Source organism: Perca fluviatilis, chromosome 17 (assembly GCF_010015445.1).
Source record: "Perca fluviatilis chromosome 17, GENO_Pfluv_1.0, whole genome shotgun sequence".
Classification (NCBI taxonomy): domain Eukaryota; kingdom Metazoa; phylum Chordata; class Actinopteri; order Perciformes; family Percidae; genus Perca; species Perca fluviatilis.
This window is the reverse complement of record NC_053128.1, coordinates 22,148,648-22,175,154: the sequence shown is the minus strand read 5'-3', so window position 1 is coordinate 22,175,154 and position 26,507 is coordinate 22,148,648. Positions and strand designations below refer to the sequence as shown.

The 26,507-nt window shown below is 39.2% G+C and overlaps 1 protein-coding gene across 6 annotated transcripts in view; it reads right to left on the bottom strand.

The window, feature by feature from the left end:
- ctif (CBP80/20-dependent translation initiation factor) overlaps window positions 1-6,777 on the bottom strand; it is a 59,507-nt gene extending 52,730 nt beyond the window's left edge. For 3 of the 6 annotated variants that reach the window (XM_039779001.1, XM_039778999.1, XM_039779003.1), the window contains exons 1-2: window positions 6,590-6,775; window positions 2,174-2,223 (exon numbers count right to left, since the gene is read on the bottom strand). In XM_039779001.1, the coding sequence (XP_039634935.1) occupies window positions 2,174-2,187 (14 nt within the window). In that variant the 5' untranslated portion in view covers window positions 2,188-2,223; window positions 6,590-6,775. Of the gene's footprint in view, window positions 1-2,173; window positions 2,224-6,589 lie in introns of all 6 variants that reach the window. The other 3 variants (XM_039779002.1, XM_039778998.1, XM_039779000.1) reach the window with 3 other exon arrangements.
- Window positions 6,778-26,507: the final 19,730 nt, after the last annotated feature.

The window sequence follows — 26,507 nt, the reverse complement described above, 5'->3', positions numbered from 1 at the left end:
ACTAAACATTATAAACTTCATGATAAGGCTGGGCAATATATCAATATTATGTCGATATCGTGATATGAGACTAGATGTCTTAGATTTTGGATATTGTAATATGGTGTGTAAGTGCTGTCTTTTCCTGGTTTTACAAGCTGCATTACAGTAAAATGATGTCATTTTGTGAACTTACCAGACTGTTCTAGCTGTTCTATTATTTGCCTTTACCCACTTAGTCATTAAATCCACATTACTGATGATTATATATCAAAAATCTAAATTGTAAAAATATTTTGTGAAAGTGTGAATTGTCAACCCTAGAATATCGACATTGAGGTATTGGGTCAAAAATATTGTGACATTTGATTTTCTCCGTATCGCTCAGCCCTACTTCATGACAGGATTTATTGCAAGGCTGTTGCATTAGTTTTAGATCTGTGTACTTAAGAAACTGGCAGCTGTGTGTATTTGAGCTGCTGAACTATTCAGAGATGTGAGCAGGGATTCAGAGGTCAGAAAACCAGGCAAAGGAAATACAGAGAAGGTAATTGAGTCAAATGAATGGTGGACTAAAAAACTAGGATACCTGTCACAGCCAGTGACACTACAGGCCACCAGCAGAGAAAGATCCAGACAGTAAAATGCAAAGCAGCATGTACTACAGTAAAACCAAGCTGAAGACTGCTCGGAGCCCAGCGCCATCCAAACTGATACTGAACTGGCCAGACAGACACAGCATGGCACTGGACAGCACACTGTTTCTTTGTTTGAGAAGACGAGACAAATGCCAATCTACACCATCCACACTTGATGATAGGATAAATCAGCGAACAGCCGATAGTAGATTGATTACATGCAAAGAGAAACAATTGTGATCATGATATATTGTGCAATGTCCCTCCCTGCTCAACTGATCTTGTCTGATACATGCATGTAAAAGGGAAAAAAATACTTTCAAATTATGAAGTTATCTTTACTTTTAAAACTAAACAGTGTAGTTCAGAAGGCATGGTAATATGGTGAATTTGCACATTCCCAGGACCACTGAATGAGAGGTGTTGAATACGTATCACCAAGTGGTACAAGCACAACCCTAATTGGGGTCACACTTATTTCTCAAAATGTACTGATTTCAGTACAATATTAGAAGAATATTCCCAAATTTCATACCTAATCCGCATGAAACTGCAACATAAAGCATAACAACTACGTAAACCATTATACCCTGGGGTCCACAGTAGTCTTTTAACAAATCCTACTGGTTGTATCACGGCATAGTAAAACAAGCACTGAGCTACCAGTGAATTGCAGCCTTTGATATGGTTACACAACAACCAGTAAGAACCATAATCCACACAACCCAAACAGAGCAGAACATGAGACCTAGTCTCCCCAGTGGGAGTCCAAGTCCATGTTCTCACCACATGCAGCGAGAGCTGCTAATTCGCCTAATCTGGTCTACTACTGACTGGCTGGCAACAAACTAGCACTTGGGTTTAATTATAATTTTGCATAGTCTATTTTTGAGAGGTTAGATGGAGAAACAAGAGATTTTGCTGCACGATTTGCAAAAAGAAAAAAAAGAGCTGCTGTGACTTTATTTATATAATGTACACTATGTGTTTATATGGATGCATGAAGGTTGGCTGTATGGAAAATTAAGTGCCACAGCGGAAAAAAGAACCTTTCCAAAGTTTTGTTTAAATTTCAGCAGGTGTGTGACTGCAGATGCCCAATTTTCTATGGTGTTTACTCCTCTTTCACAAAACCAGCCTTTTTAGCACAGCTCCAAGAGTAGGCGGTACACATACAGTATAATACAAGCAAAACTCAGCTAGGAGAGCAATAGTAGCCTTCAAAATGAGTCACTTGTCTCCCATTCACTGTAACAAGCTGCTGTAAGTAAATGTGTTTACTCATACAGTTTGAGCGGAATGACCTGAATCTAGAAGAACAAACCAGTAGAAGATAGCCTGCACATGCCACAGAGGGGGGTCCAAGGGTATGTGTGTGTACACCTAAAACAATAGCCCCATTGTCCCCCTATGCCCCTGTAGTGACCTAATGGGAGAGCATTAGGGATGTGGAGTACTGTGGGACTGTAGGCCAACAATGCTATTCTGTCCGGATCCACACACACACACAAATACAGAGTCCTGGCAAACAAGTGAGGGTGTGTAATTCAGCTCACCGGCTTGACAACATGTATGGAGTGTAGGTAGAAGTTCTGAGGCCTCAAAGCTGAACGACAACAAAAGCGAAAAGAGAGACAACAAAGGTTAGTCGACAACAGAGCTGCAGCAATTATTGGTCAGGGTTAAACATGAGATGATGACAAAACCAGCAACTCTGTGAACAAAAAGGTCGGCCGTAGAAAGACTTTGACAATAGTCCTGTTTCCAAAAAATAGAGCCTATGTAATTTGCTAGAGAACTACTCTTCATTCCTGCATTAAGCTAAAGGCCTTCTGCTCTTATCTTTAAGCCACCACCTGCTATCTCTCTCTTACTGTATGGCTCCCCTTAATCATGACCCGCGTGATCTCCCTCTCTTCATTGTCTTTTCCCACTCACTCATCCATACATTTCAGGTAATGTAATAAGCAGCAGTTCCCACTAAAATGAGGCTACATTTGAGCTAAGCAGGCTGAGTCAGGGTGTTCCAGTTTACTGCAGGCTACTCTTACTCTCTCCATAACATGCAGCTGTGTGCGTGCTAGTCCACATATTTTAAAACACTACCCCATTTCTTAGCATTAGCTTTAACATGAGGCATACAGGTCCATGCTGCTACTCACATGAAGCCCTGGCATTATTATGTGTTACTGTTACTTTGTTTTTTTCCTTTTCTAACACTGTTTGACCTCTGAGGGCGGAGTTCACCACCTCAATCACTCACCACATCGCAGTTGTATGTGCTGGGACTGCAGATCATTGGGGTGATGACACTGCACTGACTCTGCTTAGATGATCAAAATGAAGCTGTATTTTCAGGCCAAGTTTAAAGGAGCCCTATTATATAGCATTTTCATGTTTATATTTGTATTTTGGGTTTCTACTAGAACATGCTTACATACTTTAATGTTCAAAAAACACTTAATTCTTTTTCATACTGCCCATGGCTGCTGCAGCTGTATTCACCCTCTGTCTGAGACGCTCTGTTGGAGCTTCTTTCTCTTTGAGCCCCCCCTCCCGAAAAGGCCCAGCCTTCTCCGATTGATCAGCGTTTCCGCATCTCCCTATCAATGCTTCGCTGTTGCCGTCTCTGTACAGTGCAACGGAGTATATAGCGCGACTTTTTACTGTGTCAAAACACCAATAAAAGGCTTCTAAACAAAATATTACACAACCGGACAGTAATGTGACCTGAAATTGGGGAGAAATTAACAACATTTCCAGCCAAGATTACAGCTTTCCCTGGCGTTAGCAAGCAGCTAGCCTACTTGTAGTTAGAAATGGATTGTAATAGAATATAGCATTACTTTCTACCATAAAAAATTGCAGACAAAGGCTTTTAAACCAAATACTACCCAACCGGACATGTTTCAGTAGTAATGTGACCCAAATTTGGAGAGGGTGTTAGATTTTTAAGTGTCACATCCAGTTGCCACATGCCACAAATCTAACTGCTACTGCAAATTTGGGGAGAAATTAACAACATTGGCAGCCAAGATTACAGCGTTTGCCTGACTTAGCATATAGCTTCATCTGACAATGTAAACACTGTAGTAACGTTAGCCTTAAAACAAAATAAAAAGTAGCCTGCCTGGAGCAGATGACCAATCATAGAAAAAAAAACTGTCAAAACCAGGGCCTTCAGTGGGAATCTGAAGTTTTGCTCACAGGGATTTCTTTCAACTACCTTTACCTCATTATTTGAAGCTTTGGCCAAGTTTAACATGAACATCTGACACTATACATATGACAAAAAAAATAAAGAAAAGCATTATAGTTTACCTTTAAACATCAACAATACTAATAATAAATACATTTGTTCTATTACTGAGACAGCACGATCTTAGTCTTTGTATTTCAATGCTCAATAGTAAATTATCAGTATGCTAAGTGAGTATGCTAAATTGGACCGTTGCAGCGATGAAAAGTCCTAAAAAATGAAAAGGCTATATGATAAGCCACCAGCTATTTCAAAGCCTAAAATAACAGATTATCATTATATTAATGGGAAAGGAGGACCCTAATCAAAATGCTACTTCCATTTCACATGCCATTTCTGCCACCAACATGAAATTACAAAGTTAGAATAAAAGCTATGATTAATTCACATGTGGATAAGTTCTATATATTGTGCAGCCATGAGGTGCTTACTGTATATCCATACACAGACACACCCTAAAATTTCCTTATAGCATAGGCCTATATTCAAGCACTGGAAGTTTTTTTAAGTCATAATCGTCAGTCTCCATATTGGAACTTTGGTGAAGTATGTCTGGGCCTATGTAAGATCTAAATATGGCTATGATTACATTCTATCTAATGATATTCAATTCATAAAATATATTTTAAACCATCTACATGTGACTGTACCATGTTCACAAAAAGGTAAAAGAAAAAACTTGACAAATGACAGTCTGGGACTCTGGGTAGACTTTGGATGACAGCACTAAGCCAAGTTAAATATCTCTTGACAATGACTACAGACACGGGGTGAACCGGACTTACAATTTATTTATTAGCATATGCCTCTAGCTGAGGCACCACAGTAATGTGGGCAACTTGGGCAGGATTGGATAAATTTGATTAGCAATTTCCTAATCCATTCTCTACTGAAAATGCTTTCTGTTTAAGATAAATTTTAGCATCGAATTGTGTCAAACCCTGTCACATTCAAGTCAGTAAGGTCTCCGTTGTGTAGTGATGGGTCGTTCGCGAATGAGTCGGCTCTAAGAGCCGGCTCTTGTAGGTGAACGACGGGAGCTGGCTCGCATATCCGAAGAGCCGACTATAGGCACTATAGGCACACATTAGTTTCGACTGTCTGATCAGCCTCACATTCTGTTCCTGTCAATCATACACAAGGTGTCAACCAATTATACGGCATGAGGGAGGGGCCGAGCCATCTCTCACACAGACACAGACACACACACACACACACAGACACACACACACACACAGACACACAAACTCTGAGGAGAGGACAGAGGAGAGGAAAAACAGCTCTGAAAACAAAACAGAGAGAAAAAGAGGGACCAGTTTAATCCTTTCAGTTATTTATTTTTCTTTAATATGGGTTCTATTATGTTGTTCAGATTTTATTTGTTTTGAATGTCGTTTCTATACATTACAAAGTTGTAATTTAAATGCAAATGTTTAATAGTATTCTTTTTTCATAACAAATCAATGCATTTTTAAAGAAATTGTGAGACATTGTGAGTATGATTTCATTTAATAATTTAATTAGAATTAGAATCTTTTCAGTGAGCTGAGTCAAACGAGCCGGCTCACGAAAATAGCCGGAATGCCCATCACTACAGTTGTGCGACTTGTAGAAACACGCAAACATTTATTTAGCTCACTAAAGTCACTCTGATCCAATCAGTCTCGGAACAGCAGGAATCTCAGGAATGTTAAGAGCAAACTGAAGTATATACACGCAACAGTCAGGATTCCTATAGGATAGACCACTTAGTTTCAGTTACGACGTATGAGTATGACAAATATTTGTATTGATTGTTAGGTGGCAAGGACAAGATAATGCCAGCACACATTCAACATGGTTCAGGTTTGTCCCATCCGGTTCTTATTAATCAAACAGTATGCAAACCAACTACCTAGTTAAACATCGGTTTGTATCTTCCTAACTGCTTCAGTTTTCACAAGAAATGACAGATCCTACGTTACATATAAGTTCAAGGTATATCCGTGATTTCACTCGGTCCTGCAGCAGCTGCGATCCACTCTTTGTTGTTAGAGTCAACAGCTGAGACAGGCTGCTGATCTGCAGCACGCTCAGCTCCTTTGCAGGAGGACACACTGACATCTAACATTTTGAATGGACGATCATGTCCTCTTGTCAGTATAATGTTACTGAAACCAAACTGATTATGAAGGTGATCTTAACAACTGACCATAACGATTCCATCATTACATTAACGCCTACATTTGTTTCTTCTATTATGCACTCCTATAACCACGCCCATGCTTGGTGGGATGCTAGCACTGTTTGTACCCGTTAGCTAAGTGCTGTACTTTGACAGGACGTTATTGACAACGTTATCCAACTCACTGCACCGCAATGTCCCTGTCAAAGTAACAGACACATCTGGAAGCGCCTCCACGCCCTGGCGTGTCTGCCCGCGTATCACCGGTAACAATGGTGACGCAAGCTTTGCGGCTAACCAGCCGGGGCTAGCATCAGCTAGCTTTTAAGTACAACAGTAAACAACAGGCAACACGTTGCGAATTTAAACCACCCTCCGCCAACTGAGCTATAGCAACAGGTCTGCCAGTGGAGGCCAAACCACAACCACGTCACTCACAGCGACAACTCGCATCAAATCCAGCGTATTTTATAAAACTGTTAACGGTTAACATTATAGCACTCCGACCCACAGACACCTTCAACGGCTTAAGATGAGATAAATCCTCACCCGAAGAGAGATTTTGACTCCTGGTGAACCCGGGATCACCTCCTGAGATCAAATCCGCCGTGTCATGGGTGTGTTTTATCACAAAGAAAAGTGGAGAAGAGGATTAGCTAGCTATCTAGTGGTAGCTAGATCTCCGACGTCTGAGGAAAAAGGAATGCAGGAATGTGACGCTCAGTCCGGTTTGCTGGCAGCGTTGACACGTGCACTCAAGAGTGAAGCATTGTGGGAAAAGGAGTTCAGTATTAAGTATTGCTTGAGAAGATACCTGATTAATAACTGGTGTCACACTACCCCCTCCCTGCCTGGCATACAGTGTGACAGTTTTGATACAGCACCAGTTGAAAAACTAAACTAAAATTAAATAAAAAATGACCACAACATTCTTAATCTACATTTTTATTTAGAAAAAAAAACTAGCCTACATAAACCTCACATACGATTGTGATGAAAATCCATGTTGGTAGCCTAGTGCCCAGTGGTGGATTATGGGATATTACAGTTTATTTACATTTCATGCTTCTTTACTTGTACAGTACAATATTTGGATGTGAAATGTAGTGGAGTAGTTGTACTCCACTACATTACCCAAGCAAATAGTGTACTTTTCATTTCACTACATTTATTTGGTACTTACTTAAGTTTTCAGTTACTTTGTAGATTCAGATTATTAATACAAAATATAATCAACAAATAAATAATGATGTAATATTATTGATGAAATATATCTACACTTTGTATTTGCTACTTTTACTCAAGTACAAGATCTGAGTACTTCTTCCACCACTGGATAGCCCAAAAAATCTATTTATTACAGTGATGTAAAAAACAGATATGACCCTCTTATTTATGGTGAGGTTATAAAAAATGACAGATTGACAATACTGAACACACACTTCTAAAGTGTTGACCCAAACATCTAACCACTTTTAATAGAAATAAATTACAAGAGTATCAACACCAACAAAATAACAAAATAGATATTTTGGAAAACATTTGTCTACATTCTAAAATTAGAAAATATGAGAACAAAATTAGATATGCCTTTATTAATCCACGGAGGGGAAATTCAGGTGTTGCAGCAGCACAAGGACAGAAATAAGTACAGATAAATAGAGAAAGGTAAAAAATAAAAATTGTAGTAGGCCAATAAAAATAAGAAATAATGAAATACAAACCAAAAAGAGCAATTCAAGTCAAAAAACAATGCAAGCAGTATTTATACATATCACCCGCGACCAACCCAAATATTGAAGCATGAACAGCAGAATATGCAAGATGGCAGTCCCGGATGTGACAGTAAACTGCTTGCTCAGTTGAAGTTCTTTCAAAGGTTAGCTGTTTTAATGTTCCTAATAATCACATTTTGTTATTTTCACTTGTTTTGTCCTTATGGGTGATGTCACCAATAGCAGCTTTTGTTGGTATATTTTGATCACTAACTTGTGATTATACTTTTCTTTATTTGCCACTTTTTTGCAGTGCTTGTAACGTGTTTGAATCCAGTCCCACAGGTAAAATGTTAGTGAATAATTTCCCGTCTTCTCTCCCTAAAATGTAGATCAATTTGTTGTTAGTTAAGTAATTAACTGGTCATGGAGTAGCTGGCTAATAAAACACAGCAGGTATATAATGGATGTGAGGTGTTACATACAGAGTGAATGTAAATTTGAGCATGTTTCATGTGCATCTGACTTTTCTTAAAATAAGCACTTTAAAAAACATGTTGGGAATAGTTCACATTGAGAAATGTTAACAGAATTGTTTCATTCATATTTCTCAACCCTAAAATCATGGCCTAATGCCTCTCACGGAATTGTAAAAACAAATGAATCAACAAACGAAGTGAAATTAATGACATATGACTGCAGCTCACAGTTGAAACCTGCTGAAGAATCTTTTCAATGTAATCATGACCCCTTGTGGATGGTGAGAAAAGTGCAGTTGGAGAATAGACTGCTCCACTGTCTTGGTTTTCGAGTACTTGTGTGTGAGTCTGTGGATGTGTATATATTTAATACCACAGGGCAGGGTCCTTAGTCAATATGGTAGAAAGCTGGAAGATGAAGCTCAGACAGATTGACTGACAGATAGACCTGCACGTAAACATGACACACATAGAAAACAGATAGATAGAATGACACACAATATAGACAGATGAAGTAAAGCCCCCTTCTCCAGATGGCTACAAAATATGTTCGCCAGAACAGTCAGAGGCTAATTAACTATCATGGCGTGATGGAGAGCAGGTTACAACACCCCCCACACTCTTCTTCTTCTTCTTCTTTTTCTCAGTCTCCCTTTCCTCCTCCCACCCTCGCCCAGTTCTATATCCATCCATAGTCGTCCCATAATTACTTTGTTGTCCTCTCCACATCACCCTCAGCACCACAAGCCATTCATCCCTCCGTTTCCCTCCCATACTGCTGTGCGTTTTCTCTGTGCAGCTGCTCCATTCCCTGTCATCTCTTCTCATACGAGCTCACCTATAGCTTTTTTTCTTTTGTGTGTCAAAAGAAAAAAAGCCATTCTGAAATTTGCACTCACTGTTTGTGAGCTGAGGAAAAATGCCCCAAAAATAGAACTTATACAGTAATACAGTAAAACAATTTGCTCTCTGTCTTCTAAATGTTACATGTGTTTTAAATGAAAGAGTACTGCAGATTTGAGGCTTGTGTGAAGCTAAGGTGTACAAGTTGGTAAGAGTCAAAGTACTTTGCACTGTTACCAAGGAAACTATTCAATGTTCTAAAAATGTTGCAGTGCACACAATACTTTGAAAAGTTATTCACAAAAACTATTCCATAAACATTATTTTCACTTCATGTGTATTTACTGATATTAATGACACCCACAGAGGATGTTGTTGGATGTGTTTAGTCAGAAATGTATTGTGTGAGCGAGCAAGGTCACACAAATCTTAAAGTATAATGACTCACGCTTTTTTATAGGCAGTGCCAACCGTAATATATATGAACTTACATATAAACATACAAACAACGTAACTTTGTCAGTTTTGTCAAAGTGAACTTTGCTCTTATTAATATCCATTTCAATGTTGGTTTGACAGCAGTAAAGTAAATTCTGTGGCGCAAAAGAAAGAGGAAGAGAAGCGAAGGCTGAAATTGCTCCTCAGGTCGCCCTGCACCAAGCTGAATCCTCACCAGAGGGATGGTACCAAGGCACCAATTAGCAGTGGAGAGGGAGCATGATGATATTTCCATGTGCTTGTGGCCAGGGCAGCTCCGTCTGTGTGTGTTATAAAAGGCAAAACCATAAACATGGAATTAGACAGTGCAGGACCCACAGCTCTTAAGGTCACAGACTCTCCCCTCCTGTGGCTTGTGAGAGTAACGGTGTGATATAAACAACACTGGCCAGCAAACTGTTATTACTGTACTTGTGGGTTTTATAACAGGGCGGCTGATTATTTGTGCTTGTCAGTATGTGAAGTTCATTAGGCCAGTGGCCCCAGTAGTTCTGCTCCTTTATTATTAGGTCAAATGGGTGCAAGAGATAGATGTGGGAGAAAGATCACTGTGAACTAGATAGAGAGAAACTAAGTGGGTGGAAGTGACTGAACATCTCTTTGTGTAAAACACACACAGACACACACACACACACACACACACACACACACACACACACACACACACACACACACACACACACACACACACACACACACACACACACACAGACAAATAAATAAACACACTGAGATTGGCCAAGGTTCAATTTGTTAAGTAACAAAAACATGATTTCTAACCAGCAGGTGGGGGCAGTAGACAGATCATAGGATTGTTGTACACTAAGCAGTACCATTATACTCTGCTGTAAGATCTAATGTAACATATACAGTACAGGGGGTGGAAAGAAAATCACAAAATACTCAACTAATGCAATCTACTGTAACACAATATCCCTGCAAGTACTGTGATAAAACAATATGATCATTTTGTTGAGACTGTCAGACATGTATTCAATTTTGTGGTAAAAAACAATAAAACATCAAAATAGATGTGTTATTTTTTATTTCACATTTTCCCCCCACAAACTTTATCAACAAGCAGGAGTCTGAATACTGGGAGGGGGAGTTTGTTACCTTTGTGATGAATCCTCACTCAACCGTGTCAAACTATAAATCATATGAAAGCACAAAGCCTCACAAGTATATCTGTGTTAATCATTTTTAGATCCCAATATCACAGATTTTTTGATTTATCAATGATTGATCGGCCTCATATGTCATCAAATGTCAGGAAAAAAGATAAAACGGCAATAATATTCTAGAACACAGTCTTGTTCTGTCCGACCAACAGTCCAAAAGCCAATTATATGAATTTGCTGTAAGTGTTTATCAAGAAAAGCAGTAAATTCTCACAATTGTGAACATGCAACTATCAAATGTTTTATTTGGGGTATTTTGGGTCATTTACAGGCTTGTTTGTGCAGAAAAGAGGGGGTGCATTTCTAATAACTCAGACAAAACAAACAGATCAAACTCAACTTACTTCGTCCTTCAGCTTTCCTCTCCAGGGACCAAGGGCCGCTCTGCTCTCAACCCCCCCTCCGTCCTCTCCCCTGCAGCCTGACACTCCCCCTGCTGTTGAACTGCAGTAGAGCGTGGACCGTCTGAGGAGTGCGTTGACAGCTCCGGGCCGTGTGTGTGCCCGCCTGCCTGTATGGTGAGCACCCGTTGAGTAGGTGGGTCTGCTGGAAGGGAGTGGGAGAGGTGGGAAAAGGGCAGATGGAACACAGAAGGAAGTTCAACAGCGACACATAGAGTGTCAGAAAGTAGAGAGGGACGAAGAGGGAGGGGTTCACAGAGAGCCACAGGGACAGTGATAGGTAGAGGAGGCCAAACTGAGAGAAAGGAAGAAGGGAGGGAGGGAGGGAGGGAGGGACTATTGTGACCTTCAACAATAGTTTGATAGTTTGATGTGAGAAGAAATATTCTCTCACAGAAAGATGTTATGTGTAGTCCTCATCTTATGTCAACATATAATGATTCATCTGACTTATGTTGGAGGGCTTCTGGCTTGGTAGGGACTTTACTGATTTCAGGGTGCCCAAAACTCCTACTGTACAGTATTGTCAAACTGTTCAAAAAGAGATTAATTTGACTTTGAACCTAACAGATTTTATTCTTGATATCCTACCTAACATTCTAAATGATGATTTAAGTTATCTGTTCATTTTGTTTTTAATAACAAAAAAATATCAAAGTCTATATTATAAAAAAGCCAGAGCCTCCAAATATTGTACAGTGGAGAGAAAGGATAGTTTAGTTTATGTCACAACAAAGCTGCAACTGAAAACAGACACAGAGAAACAGACCATTTCAGTCATATAAATGTTCTATCAGGGTCACTACAAGCCTAAAGTCATTTTGCACTATAACTATATCTAGCAAATAAGATACTAATTGATAATTAAAAATATATAAACATAAACACAAAAAAACATGCTAACTTGCGTCTTACAGTATTGTGACCCTGCTACATGCTCTGTGTCAAGAAGACTAAAAGTGTGTACTTAACCATAAAAACCTTCCAGATCTGTATTCTCATGTAACCACTTTTCAAAAACAGACACGACCCAAAACAATGTCCTGTTTTTGTTTAAATTTTATTTAACTTTTTGGTATGAACATTTGTAACAGATGTCGATGACATGTTTCCTGTTATTATAAGTCAGTCTTCAGGGATTATACATTATACCATCTCCCCAGTGTCAATGGGCTCGGCAGTTTAATCTAGTCTAGTCTTTCTCATTTATGAGCTATGTAGTAGTGGCATTATTGCTGTCTGGACATGAGTAAGTGCTAAAGTAATTTCAGCCATTTGGAGACAAAAGGAAAGTAAAAAAAAATAAAAATGGTATTTATAGCTCCGTGTAACAATGCTCCAATTTAAATGTGTATTTGACCTCCTTTGTGAAGCACGCTATGATATTTGTTCATTTTGCTAAAACCTAAATTTAAATTGAAACCTAACACAATTTCACACTGTATAAATGATCAGCAATGTAGCTTGTAAACTGTGTCTATCTTACAAATGTCAAGTCGATACAAATACATCTCATACACTGTTTGCTCGTTTTCTGGGTTGCCTGCTCCCTGTTTGCTGATATGAACGAGGCCTGGTACGCCGTCTTCTGTTTTGATAAAAAAGTAGCTTTTAACAACAGCAAGAAACTTGCTTTCCCATGCATATTACCTTGCGCGATGTGGCTACATGGTTTCACATCGACTCCTTTCCCTGTGTGTGTGTGTGTGTGTGTGTGTGTGTTGAGCAGGAGGACTCCAACTAGGGGTGTTAAAACAGAAATCTCATCCCACTAACTGACCTTGTCTGAACTGTACAGTGCACAGAATGATAGCATGAGGTACCTTCAGGTCAGAGCAGTGTTGAAATTATCCAACATAACATCTGTTTGTGTGTGTGTGTGTGTATGTGTGTGTGTGTGTGTGTGTGTGTGTGTGTGTGTGTGTGTGTGTGTGTGTGTGTGTGTGTCTGGGAGGGGAAAATGAAAGGAGTGTGTCTGGTTATACTGCGTTCATGCCCAGCCAAACTACATCCCACACAAGGCTTAGAGACTGTGGGCTCCTTTGGACCTTTTTTTAATTAAAAATCCTCACTTTTTCTGTATGTGTTGTGTTGTGTGTGTGCGTGAGTGTGTGTGTGTGTGTGTGTGTGTGTGTGTGTGTGTCATGGCTGCAATCATTTTAATGCAGTTCTCACAGATGCTGAAACATTTATTTTCTAGACTTCTCAAAAATATGCATGTGAATGTTATATGTTGTATTGTAGCTAATGAAGTTAAATCTTTTCATTTTTAATTAAAAAAATAAATAGGTAAAAGGCGAAAAAGTACAGTAACGTTACTTAGCTTAAGCAGTTACTGTGGTCATAACAGTGAAGTTAATTCATGCAATTAGCAGAACTGAACATAAAGCTGAAAAGCTCAAATTAAATGTACAATAAAAGATCAAAATATACATTTGTTTATTTATTTTGTATTTTCTAAATTTTGTGGATCCAGTCAGCCGATGCTGAAACATCACATCACTTTATCTTTAAACAATGCTGCAATCTATCTAATTCGCTCTATCATTTTTTTAAGAGTAGATAAACTGTTTAATGTGGGCTGAATTTTTTAACTAAAGCAACTAAAAGTTGTAAATAAAGCATCGTCATCAGATGGCTCACTCAGGTGAGTTGCTATGGTATTCACTTGCATATCTCTTTATTAAAGAGTTATTTTTAAAACCGCCCCTGCGTCAATGTAAGAAATACAAGCTTGTCGATAACGATGTCTCTTCAACAAATGAGGAGTTTTGAATTGAGTTGAATTTATTTTCTATTTTTTATATGCACTGATTTCTGTTGTGTCGCAGTGGTGCAATAACACAACCTGGAATCCTTCACACTTAGCACTGTATGCTGGGTTTATCAAAAACAAATAAATACACCTAAGAGTTGGAGTGTTCAATGTTAAAGCCACCATGAGCCAGTGTTAGCAGCGTTTGCTAGCTCCTGTTGGCTAGAGTGACCACAGGTCTTTTTGAGCTTCACATAATTATGTCTTTCTCTAAGGGTCATCTTCAAAATGTAACAGAAGTAGGCTACCTCACAGAATAACCAGCTAATGTTAGCTGCTGACGTCAACACTGCAGAGTAATAACCAAGCACACAACCTTGCCAGCCTTGATAAGCTAAGTAAATACAAGGGCATGTTAGTTTCTGTCAACCGTGAGATTATTTACAGCAGCAGCTAGATAATTGATTCAGAATCACTTTAACATTTTTGTTGCTCTAGCTATCAAGAACTAACTGACTAAATCCGTTAGCAGCTATCAAGCTTGCTTAGATTATGAAATAAAAGTGTTATGCCATTATGACTTTCAAAAAAGGGTATTCTGAAATACAAATGAACTCCTATATAACTTGATTAACAAAAAAACATTTTACACGATGTATTCAAACATTTATGTAATCATTTGTTACTAATTTATTTCATATTGACACTTTGGGGTTCCATACAAGAGACGTGGCTGCTATTATCGAAGTCTGGACAAAGCGTGAAGTATTGAAGCACCTGTGAGGCATCATTAGACCCCTAATGACAGCCCTGGAGAGAAAGAAGTGTGTGTGTGTGTGTGTGTGTGTGTGTGTGTGTGTGTGTATGTACGTGTGCTTCTGCGGTTGGCCTGTGGTCGTCATGGCAAAGGGGCTGCACTGTAGCTGTGGCTAAAGATGTGAGCAAGTGCACATCACAACATTTTTGTGTGCTAATAAACTTGCACGCGTGTTTTTGTGTGTGTGTGTGTGTGTGGTGGCTTCAGTCAACCACCCCCATATAGAAAGGCATGGTGCTTTATGGGCTGTGTGTGCAACAGGGACAGGGTGTGGGTTTCTTTTCATTGTGAACAAGTGGTACAAAAAGACCCACAATGTTGCAATATGTATTATGCATCCAAGTTTCACATTTATTCTTTGAAAAGGAAGAGGTAAACAACACACACTGACACAATGTGCAAGCTGATTAGTGTTTAATGCCAATAATCGCTGGTTCCAATTATTTCGACAGTCTGTGTGTGTGTTTGTGTGTCTGTGTGTGTGTGTGTGTGTGTGTGTGTGTGTGTGTGCCTGCGTGTGTGCATGAATGCGTGTGTATGTGTATGTGTGTGACTCATGCTGGAACATGCCTGTGTTTCAGATTTTTTAGTTTTGTAGTCAGTCACGTTTCGTGTGTTGGCAGAAGTGGCAGTTTCATCATCCTCACGAATACACACACATACAAACACATTCATCGGCTATAAATAAGGCCACATATACTGTATACTTGTCAATGTACAAAGAATATTAAAAATAAAAAATATATTATTCTACTTCACTACATTTCAGAGAGAAAGATGATACTTTTTTCTCCACTACATATAGTATATTTCAAAGCTTTTGTTACTACTTTGTATATTATGTAAATAGATTTTACCATAAAATATGTCACTTTAAAGAATAAACCTCCAAACTGTATAAAATACAATAGTTCGAATGACTTGACTGATACTTCTGTAATATTTCTGATATTATGTATGATTATAAATGCAGGAGTTTTACTTGTAATGGAGTATTTTGGCATTGTGAGATTGCTTATTTTACTAAATTAAATTACCTTCCACCACTGAACACATTATCTCAACATTCTGGACAAATACAACCAAAACTATTTGCACTGCTGGAAATATGCTGTTGTTCTTTTTTTGTAATTTTGTAACCCTTTAAGATTACAACCAAAAAAATATATGCTGTAACAAACTACACTTCTGTAGGAAGGGCCATCTCATACAATTTGAGAAATGCTTTTAGATTGTGAATGACGCACTGAAATATTTCTTTTACTCTGGGTTTGTGGAGAGTGTTTTTAATTGCAGCTAGCTGTGCGGCTGCAGGCTGAGTGGCCGCTGCGGTGGAAAGGCAGCAGTCAGAGTCCCTTTTTCATGACCTGTTTGGGTGAGGAACTCTGCTGACACACAACCAACATATGAATACATTCATGCACAGACACGCCCATACTAAATGCACACACACACACACACACACACACACACACACACACACACACACACACACACACACACACACACACACACACACACACACACACACACACACACATTGTATTTATTCTAAGAGTGTATCCCTCCCTGATGACCGGTTAGGGCAAGGAGTGCTGCCGGCAAAGCAGACCAATCCAAGTCATCCTACAGTTGATTTACTGTCCCACCACCAGTCCACTACTGTATAATTACCCTAACACACACACACACACACAACACACACACACACACACAGCACAAGCACGCACGTACTGTACATTCATATGTACACACATGGATAAAATGTTTAACACAAGGCTAGATAAATAAGCAAAAAACAATGCATGGACAAACATGGCTGCAGGACAGAAATCCTTGGTGTGTGTGTGTGTGTTGTTTTTTTCTGTTCTAATTTTGTATACAGGGTTTAATCATTGTTGCTTTTTATAGCCCTTTTATTTGTCAAATCTGGTTAGAGAGACATTTGTTTTTGTATGTCTGTTTATGCTGCAAAAACAAATCAATGACATGGAATTTAGTTTCATATTCAGAATGCAAACAATTTTTTCCCCTTTAAATAAAAGAAGAATGGAAATAGGACAAGATATATTATCGAAGATGGAAGCAAAGAAAGGCTGTAAGCACCTGAATCTTATAAGCAGCTGGATACTAACTGTGACATGTAGCCTACTCAAATTCAAGTATGGCATTGAAATATCTTATTTTGAAAACCATCTATCTGAATTCATTAAGCTTAGCGTTAGGTCACGCAGGACACGGAAGTCATACTCTCGCTGATTGAATTATCATTCCTAGCAGGCACACACCAATCACAACCATTCTCACTTTAAGGCAGCCCTTTTAAATATGACTCCCTCCTCACTGGTCCCTGCTACTGACACTACTTTCACTGCTGCTGCTGGCAACGCTTTGCCTCCACCTTTCTAGTTCAGAGTCCTAACATGAATTAAAGTTTTAAATGGTTTTCAATGTATTTCTTTTAGCCCACTCTTTTATACCCAATGTGGTTTCTGCATAGCACTCCCTGTTTCAGCTTAGCATGCTGCTTGGCTGGTCCAGGGAACATTATCAATAGCAGAGCCATCAGCGCCAAGCATAACTTTATTTCCATTTGTTGCAATAAATGGTTAACTCTATGACGAGAGTATTCCTGACTGAAATATAGTTTTATTTTATTCTATTTTAAAATTTTTGTTTCAAGCTATGCATTTTCAGAAACTTGATTGTATATATATTTTTAAAGGTTTCACAAATTAATAATCTCTGAATCAATTGTTTTCAGATCTGTAGAACCACTCACTGAGTTTCTTATGTTGTCTTTACATTTATGTTTACCATGTATTTGTTTTATTAGTATGAGATAGCCTACCTACATTATGTATGGTATTGTTATTTACATACATTAGTTGTTTACTCCCGTGGTTATTTTGTTGACACCCCCAAGATTTTTACTATTGGCTATTAGTCTGCTAGTAGGGACAGAGTTTGCTTTAGAAATGGATCTTTGTTCTTAACTTATTGTTTGTGCATTGAAATCATACGGCATATAAGTGGCTCTGGAGAGTTCTTAAGCCACTACATAATCTAAAAATGAAAATCAAGTCTAATAATCAAGTAGCTCATAGTGGATTTGTCAAATTTAGACACCAAAATTAAATTTAAACATGACCAAGGACCACAAATGAACAAAGAAATATAAAACAAGTTGATTTGTAGCCACAGAGATAAATGACATTAACCTAAATGTGTTTATTCATATTTCTTAATGTCTCAGGCATCTGCAGCCTATCCCAGCATGCACTGGTTGGATAGCAGCTTAACAGAATGGACAGAAAAACAACCTATCACTGGATGAACACAGAATGAAAACACTCTCTTATTCACTATTGATTACAGTGACCAGTTCCCTCGAACTACACACAGTGCTTATATTTTTAAAGCTTAATAAATTACCTAAAAATAGTTTTCACTGTGTGCTGAACAATAACTTTCTTATCTATAATATTATTGCAAAACAGCCACCCCACTACAGTGGCTTTCCCTTCCACTCATGTAATTTTGCCCTTGTCCGCGTCTGAGTCTGCCTGCCTGCAATCCGATTTGTCACTCTCAAACCTGCAATTGTATTCAAGGCCAAATATAGGGGTGGGAAAGCTAGGGTGGGCTGTCTATGTGTCACACAACAAAGCTTCACCCAAGGGTGTAGCCCTCTCCCTTACATCCTCCCACCTAACCGCCCGGCATGGCCAAGTTGTTTGCATGGAAACGCATCTATGTGCATGTGTGTGCACGTGCGTGTGTGTGTGTTTGTGCTGTAAGGACCAAGCTCTCCCCACCCTCCTCTCCTCTGGCGAGGCAGAGAGATTACTCCCTCCTCCCTCTCCTCCTGCTGCTTTATTTGGAGTGTTTCTCAGAGATTCGTGTCCTGTCACTCCTGTCTACAACACTGACCTTCATCGTCTCTGTTTTTATCTGTCCCTTTCTCCCTCTCGATTTCAATTTTACTTCCTTTTGATATCCATGCCAACTCACTAACTTAACAAACCAAACAAACCAAATGTATAGACAATCTTTTAGAATTCTGTTTTCTTTTTAAAATTCTTTTCAAAAATTTTTTTGCAGCTTCCAAAGCAAGTGAAATAAACACCAGCGGAGAAACACCAGCTTTTTGATGGGCATGTGATTTGTACAAAGTTACAAGCCGTTGTAAGGCATGAATTGGAAGTTCCCTATTATTACATGGTAGAAAAAATGAGTGGCCTTTAATGTTGAGACATGGAAAGGGAGATGATTATGGTTTATGTGCTAGGGCATCCCGATTAAATGACCACAAAAACCCATGCTGAGTCACATAGGTCAAGATAGGATGTGAAACAAACACACACACACACACACACACACACACACACACTTTAGCCTTATTGCTAAATATTTATTTATTATATTTACATTTTACTTTTTGTCTGTAAAATGCTTATCACAAATTGAAACTTGCTCACTAAAATACGCATATATTGTAAATTGTGCAATTTCTGTACTTTTTGTGTTGTGTGATTATGGGCCTCTTCATACCCCTTATAATTCAACATTATACTACATATAATATACTACTGTATATGTTGTTTTTTTGTATGACATGTACTATGTATGTACAATTGGATGGATTGCCATGACATGTTGTACTGACATTCATGTTTCCCCACCGGATGATTTGTAATAAATTGTGTGATCCCCTGATTTTTCATCTAGCGCTATCATCAGGTCAAAATGTTCAATTTGTCCAATATCAATATTTGGTTTAAGACCAAGTACCTGCAAAACTAATGAAAATCCCATCAGCCTCAGCTGTGCTTTGTGTTAAGTGCTAATTAGCAAATGTTGGCATGCTAACACGCTAAACTTAAATATTGAGCGTGGTGAAGATCTTAGCGTGATGATGTTAGCATTTAGCGCAGTAGTACAGCCTCAGAGCGGCTAGCACGGCCATAGACTCTCAATTGTTGTTAATGCATATACATCTACAAAACCTGCATGCATCACATACAGTATCTTCAACATCCTGAAACACACTGTATGTCATTTTAAATGTGTTTCCTACAAGCTCCAAAGGTGGCATAATTTTCACGTGTATATGAACGTGGCTGCTGAAAAATAGGCCGGCCCTCTTTTGTCTTTTAAAGCAGTTTTACAAGCACGATTACAACTAATTTATTTTGCACGCTTGTCTCTCAACACAAACAACAGGTCTCACTTCTATGCTAAACTGCAGTCCACACTCCCTGCTCTACACAAAGAGACATCAGAATAATTTGTCCGACGAATAGGGACGCACATGGCGGTGGCGCGCCCCATGCTCAAGTGCCCCTCCGCCCCATGATGATACTCCTGAAATATGCAGTGTGTTTGACAGCAGCTACACCAGTGACTCACCTGTGCATGTCCACGCCCCCGAGATATCCCTCACCCATCACTCCCACCCCCAAACCCCTCCACACACACACACACACACACACACACACACACACACACAAGGGCAAGGGAGGGGGTTCAGTCTGGACCGAGGTGCAAGACGCCGCCCGTGTGCTTTAATTTTCACCTCCCCCACCATGACCCTCTGCAACTGGTGACACAAGTGGCCTCCTGCTGCACGTCTCTCCTGTTCTTCTCCTTTCCCGTCTGCCCTCCTATTCATGTCTCCTCAATTTTTTTCTCATCTCTGACATTATTTGCTTTTCTCAGCTACAGATTTCATCATTTCCCTGGTGAATAAAATGAAAAACACTTTACTCTAGCGAGCGCGTAAAACAAGACACAACAAGTCCTTATTCAGGATATGACAAACGGGCAGCAACAATTTAAAGTATTAGAATACACAAAGGAGGGATACACGGCTCATGTCTTTCTCCGCCTCTTCTTTCCTCTCTTCCCTCACTCATCCACTGGCAAAGTTACTGTTGTGAATATGCAGATAGTTGGATCATTTGTATACACAGTGTTACACTGCTAATCTATGCATGTTTTTAATACCTCTCATGTGCATTTATGTTTACATACACACGTAGGCTAAACATGTGCATTTCTGCATGCCTATACACACATGTACACTGTTAGTTGGAGCTTGTGTTTTTGTGTGTTTCACAATCGTCATACTATGAGAATCTTCAGCACTGTGTCTGTGTGTGTGTGTGTGTGTGTGTGTGTGTGTGTGTGTGTGTGTGTGTGTGTGTGTGTGTGTGTGTGTGTGTCTGTGTGTTTGTGTGTGTGTATGTGTGTGTGTCTCATCAGCTGATGAGGTGTTTACTAGGCTCTGTCTCTAGCCTGGAGGGAGCCCAAGCACACTCTAGTCCAAGCCACCACACACTACAGTAATTGGCCTTTTCACACTGCATAAGCTTTATTACTTGCACCCCCATTTGCAATGCAGAATATAATGTGCCACAGACTATATGAAGTGAATGCATAAACAGATTTGGTTCAATTTATTTTTGGGGAGGATTTGGGGTGGCACGCAAAAGTTAATCAGCAAGAATTAGAGGAGAGTGATTAGGGGGGGATTTTGTTCTTGTTCAATTTGTGTTTCTCTGTTCTGTGCACCATCTGATATTACACATTGTGGAATTTGTTTTGTATGTCTGAAGATGCTAATAAAAAGTTGATCACAAGAAAAAGAAAAGTTAATCAGGTATTCAAGTAAAAGTACAGCAGGTAAATGTAGCTGCATTATGAGTAAAAACTGGTAGGGATGCAAACGTGAGAGGACACTTTTGATAAAACAATTTCATAGTTTTCTGTAGTTTTTTCTTTGTCTTGTGTGCTCTCTCTGCTCAGTCTAACTACTAGGTTCGTATTTTGTTTGCTCTAAAATAAACTGCTGTCTTGCTAATAAAAGCATAAAAAAACATAAAACAGCAAGAGGTTAGAAAAACTAATTTACTAATTAATTTTCAGTCCCAAAATGTAATGATTTCAAATACCACTTATCTTGGTAGTCACTGTTACTCTAGAAATGTTTTTATAATACTGTCCTTTCCTGCATATATTCCATGTGTAGGGCAAACATAATTCAGTATGTTATAGAGCAAATGGGTTGCCAGAATTCCCAACTTTTTGCACAATAAACTCCCACAGCAGTTTCTGGTGCATCTACTGTACATGCTGATAACTCCTGCCCTGTAAGGTGACTTGATAATGAAACTCTGGACACCACTCCTTCCTGCCAGCCTCATATTGTTGTATCTTTACCACCTGTGGCTTCCATACAACAACCAGCTCTTCACAGACACTATAGTCTCATGGAGCCAGACAGGATTCTGTCACTTTGTGCTAAGAATATCTAGAGACAACCAGCTGAAATTGTTGTTGCAGATCACGAACGTACCCTCTGTCCCCACAAGACTACTCAGACGCTTAACCAGCGTTTCAGTGCATCCGTCCAAGATCTTTATCTCCTTCATAACATTTACTAACCTTTTTGTTTCTTTTCGACAGTGATAACAGGGTTTCCTGTTGCCTGAATCCTACGAGATGTCCCAACACCTGAAGAACAACACACTGGCAGATTTAGGAATATTTACATATTTCTATCTAAAATACTTAGCTATAGACACCAGTGTTGTAGTACTCAAGATCAGTCTTGGTCTCGAGATCAGTTTTGGTCTCAAGACCGGTCTTAAGACCAATTTTTCAAGGTCTCAATCTCGTCTTGGAATCAACCGCATTTTTACTCGGTCTTGTCTCGATCTCGGATAAAGAGGACACAACTGCAGGGATTTCCCTTAATTGCCTGTGCATTGTCTGATTAATGCCTATGTGTTAAAACTTGCAAATCCAACCAATAACTTCACTTATATCTAATTTGAAATGTGTTACCGTAAACCCCCCTCTCCCTGCCCCCTTTACACTCACTCCCAAGAAAGTGAATGCGGGAGACAGGAGGAGAAGCTCTGGTCTCGATACACTCTGGTCTTGGTGATGACTTGGTCTTGGTTTATGTGGTCCCGACTACAACAATGATAGACACATTATAAAAATAATTCAGTCCTGACTTGCTTCTTGTGCCTCCCTGTTTCCCATGTTACTTCATAACATCCTCCTCCTCTCTATTTGTCAAACAGAGTCCAGCAGCGACAGATCAGCTGAACACAGAGGTGTACACTGCGTCAGTGCTAAAAATGATTTCAGTGTGCATCATTTAAACACTGTGTTGGAAAGTAACTAAGTACATTTACATAAGTACTGTACTGAACTGAAGTACATTTTTTAGGTCATACTATAGTGTTTACATTTTTTGCTAACTTATACTCAACCACATTTATCTCATGGCTAAAACTACTTTTCAGATTTTACATAAAAAAACGTATTACCTTATAAAATACAACACACTGTTAAATAGTAACATTTAAAGATTACAAGTCAGATACAATTAAACTATTCAAAGCTAAGAGAAAGAGTAGAAAAATAAAAATAAAATACAGCTTTGTGTTTGAGAATATTCAGTGCCATCACACATCTGTCTTTCCTGTTCCTGTTTGATTTTACTGAATACTTTTTGTATAGCCTGTGCTGTGCCATTAACACTCTACGACCAGTCTTCCTATAAAACAATGACAGAGACAGTGGTAAGGGCATATGTGACTGCTAATAGGCAGAGGATGTGGGGGTGAGATGCTATTTTAGTCTGAACAGGGATAACTGGCTGGACTGTGAGACAGCCGGAAGCGCATTAATGGTCAGTGTCTCCTGGGGGTCTGAGGGTGAGGTCAACGCCACCAGGCCATGTCTCTGCTTCTCAGGCGGGCAGGAAAGGCATTGCAAGGGGAGGGGTGGAGGGATGAGGACATGGAAAGAGTAAAGGAAAGCTGGTGAGAGTGTGTGAGAGTGCTGGTTGCTGCTACCCCTGCACACGCACGCACGCACGCACGCGCACACACACACGCACACACACGCACACACACACACACACACACACACGTATCAGTTGCCTACTGTGAGGCTTTATCCTACAGGACACCAAGGGGAAGCGCCATGTGTCACCATGGCGATAACCCTGATCAGATCTTAGTTCCATGTGCACCATGGCAACCAGTGAAATGTCCTACTAACAAATCAGACAAATCTTAATCAAGTAGTGGGTCTTTATAATGCTATTCAGAGTGGTTGAGAGTGGGTAGGACATGCTGTGTGTAGCAGATATTGCAACACTTGTTGGAACCAAAAATTGTGGATATCAATGCAACAAAAAAAAAGTATAAAATAAGACATTTTCCAATTTTATGGAAATTACAATTTTCAAACAGTCAAAAACAAGGATAAACGGCATACCATGATTTCTTAGCAAAAATGAACTTCAGTTCGACTTTAAAATACACAACAAAGCATAAGGAAAGTACACTTACATACACACAATGCACACTCCATCTTTTCTAATCTAAAGGGGTCATCATACTGTATACATTCTTCTCATCTTTGCCATCTCAGACACAAAGTGGAAAGGCCCACCTCATGATGGCCTGACACAGCCAACCGGCAGTACTGACCCAGAAACTTTAGCCCTTTCACATCCATCTGCAAAAACGCAACAGATAGCAAAACTCATATTGGGTATTCTACTGATCTTCTCGGAAAAAGAAGAAATGCTATCTCAGTTTTATGAAAACATCAAAATCTGCAGGTGGTTTTTGGACGGTCTTTATCAGCTTGCGCAGGATATAACATACAAAAACAAATTTTCCCCATATAATTTAAAAAATTACAAAAATAATTATATAAATTAGATCCCTTTTTTTTTTTAAAAGACACTTTTTTTAAATAAATAATAACCTGAAACATTAGTAAGCCTCACCAATTAGCAAACTCAAGAAAAGAGAAAACCAAGGATCTGAAAAAAATGAATTGAGGCAGTGGAACATGAACAGAGGAGTAAAAAAAAATGTTTAAGTTTTTTTCATCAAATGATTAGGAAGTAAAGAAACAATTATAAAAATTAAAAAAAGTTAAAATAAAAGTATAAAGCTTTATTTCTTTATACCCTCCATTTTAAGTATTTAACAAATAATATGACCGACCCATCAAAATCTAGATCCAGTAGTATGCAATCCCAAAATGTGTGTGTGTGTATGTGTGTGTGTGTGTGTGTGTGTGTGTGTGTGTGTGTGTGTGTGTGTATGAAGGTGTTTGTATGTGCGTGCGAGCATGTTTGTGTGTGTATTGTGGTATTTAATGGCCCAGGAAGGATTTTGGTGGTCCCAGTGTGGCCTTTTGTGCCGTTGGCCAGAGGCTGATGCCCAAGGAAGTAAAAGCTGATTAGAGCTTCTTCGCGCCTCACAATACAGCAGCTATGACCAGTGCAGGCACAGGGGAAATGTGTGCACCAGAAGAATGTATGGACTAACTGGTATACAGCATGTAAATACACATTAAGACTGGTAGATTGTTTTTACCTTAAACTAATGGTCATTTTTAGGCAACACTCTTTTAAATTCTGTGTTTCTCAGCAGGATCTGACACTCACAGGAGAACAGACCTACAGTATGCCACCATTGTTCTGTTTGATTTCAAGTTAATTTCGGATCAGCTGAGGAAAAACTCTCTCACCTGTCACTCATAGATCTGGCTGAATGAGAATGTCATCTTTTCTTATAGCTACTGTACTGATTGTGTGAAATCTGTCAGAGAAAGCAGTGACACGTATCAGTAACATATGCATGGTATGTACCATTTGTAATGTATATGCAGTTCCACATAAGACTTCTAAAAGCAACGTCAATAAATAAATATCCAAGAAATGAAAGTTCTGCATTCACAATTGTACTTATATAAAAGTACAGAAGTATCATCGGAAAAATGTACTTCAAGTATCAAAAGTAAATGTACCCGTCGTGCGGGATGGACCCTTTCAGAGTCAGTATGTTAGTTTTTACTTTTACCTCTGTCATGAAAAACATTTGGTCCATCCCACATAGGATTACAAGATGCCACAATATATCAAACATTAAAATAAACAATATGCATCTGCTGGTAACAAATGTACAAAATAAAAATAAAAACATTATTTAACATTAAATGCACTTCGGTATACTATACTAGAACATGTTTACGCGTCAAACTTTACATAAATTGGGAAAGAAAAGTTCTAGTATATAACCTACATACTACTGTAAAGTTGAATCTGTATTAAAGGTGCACTATGAGTTCCTGCATGGTTTCAGCGCGATTTCATTTTTGTCTCAAATTGTAGGCATCTCTCCTTGATCCGCTAGCTGCCTGCCCCCTGAATACACCGTGAAAAAGCCCGGTCTCGGGAGACAACACAGGGGTCGTAAATGTCAAACAAACACTAGGAGCACAGGCTGTGCACCTAAATACAACAAACCACGATGTCTTTTTTCATCTTTACTATGGCAGAGGTGTACATGCCAGCCTAAGTTTTCACTTTTTTTCTTTTTTCTCCAGTTAATTTTTCACCTCTGGCATTACACCCCAAGATATAAAGCGCAGCCTATCAGCTGTGTACACTAGCCACTGCTCTTTCCCATGATGCCCAATCCTATCTTCCTTTGTCGTCCTGTTCTTCATTCTTCTCATACATACAAACAAACACACACACAAAAACACACACACACACACACACACACACACACACACACACACACACACACACACACACACACACACACACACACGCACAAAGATCCAGTCCCAACTCCTCCATATACACCACTGCTTTTCACAGGTTATGCTTCAATCATCATCTCTATCCATTACAGGCAATCTCAAGACATTATGCACCCTGCTAAT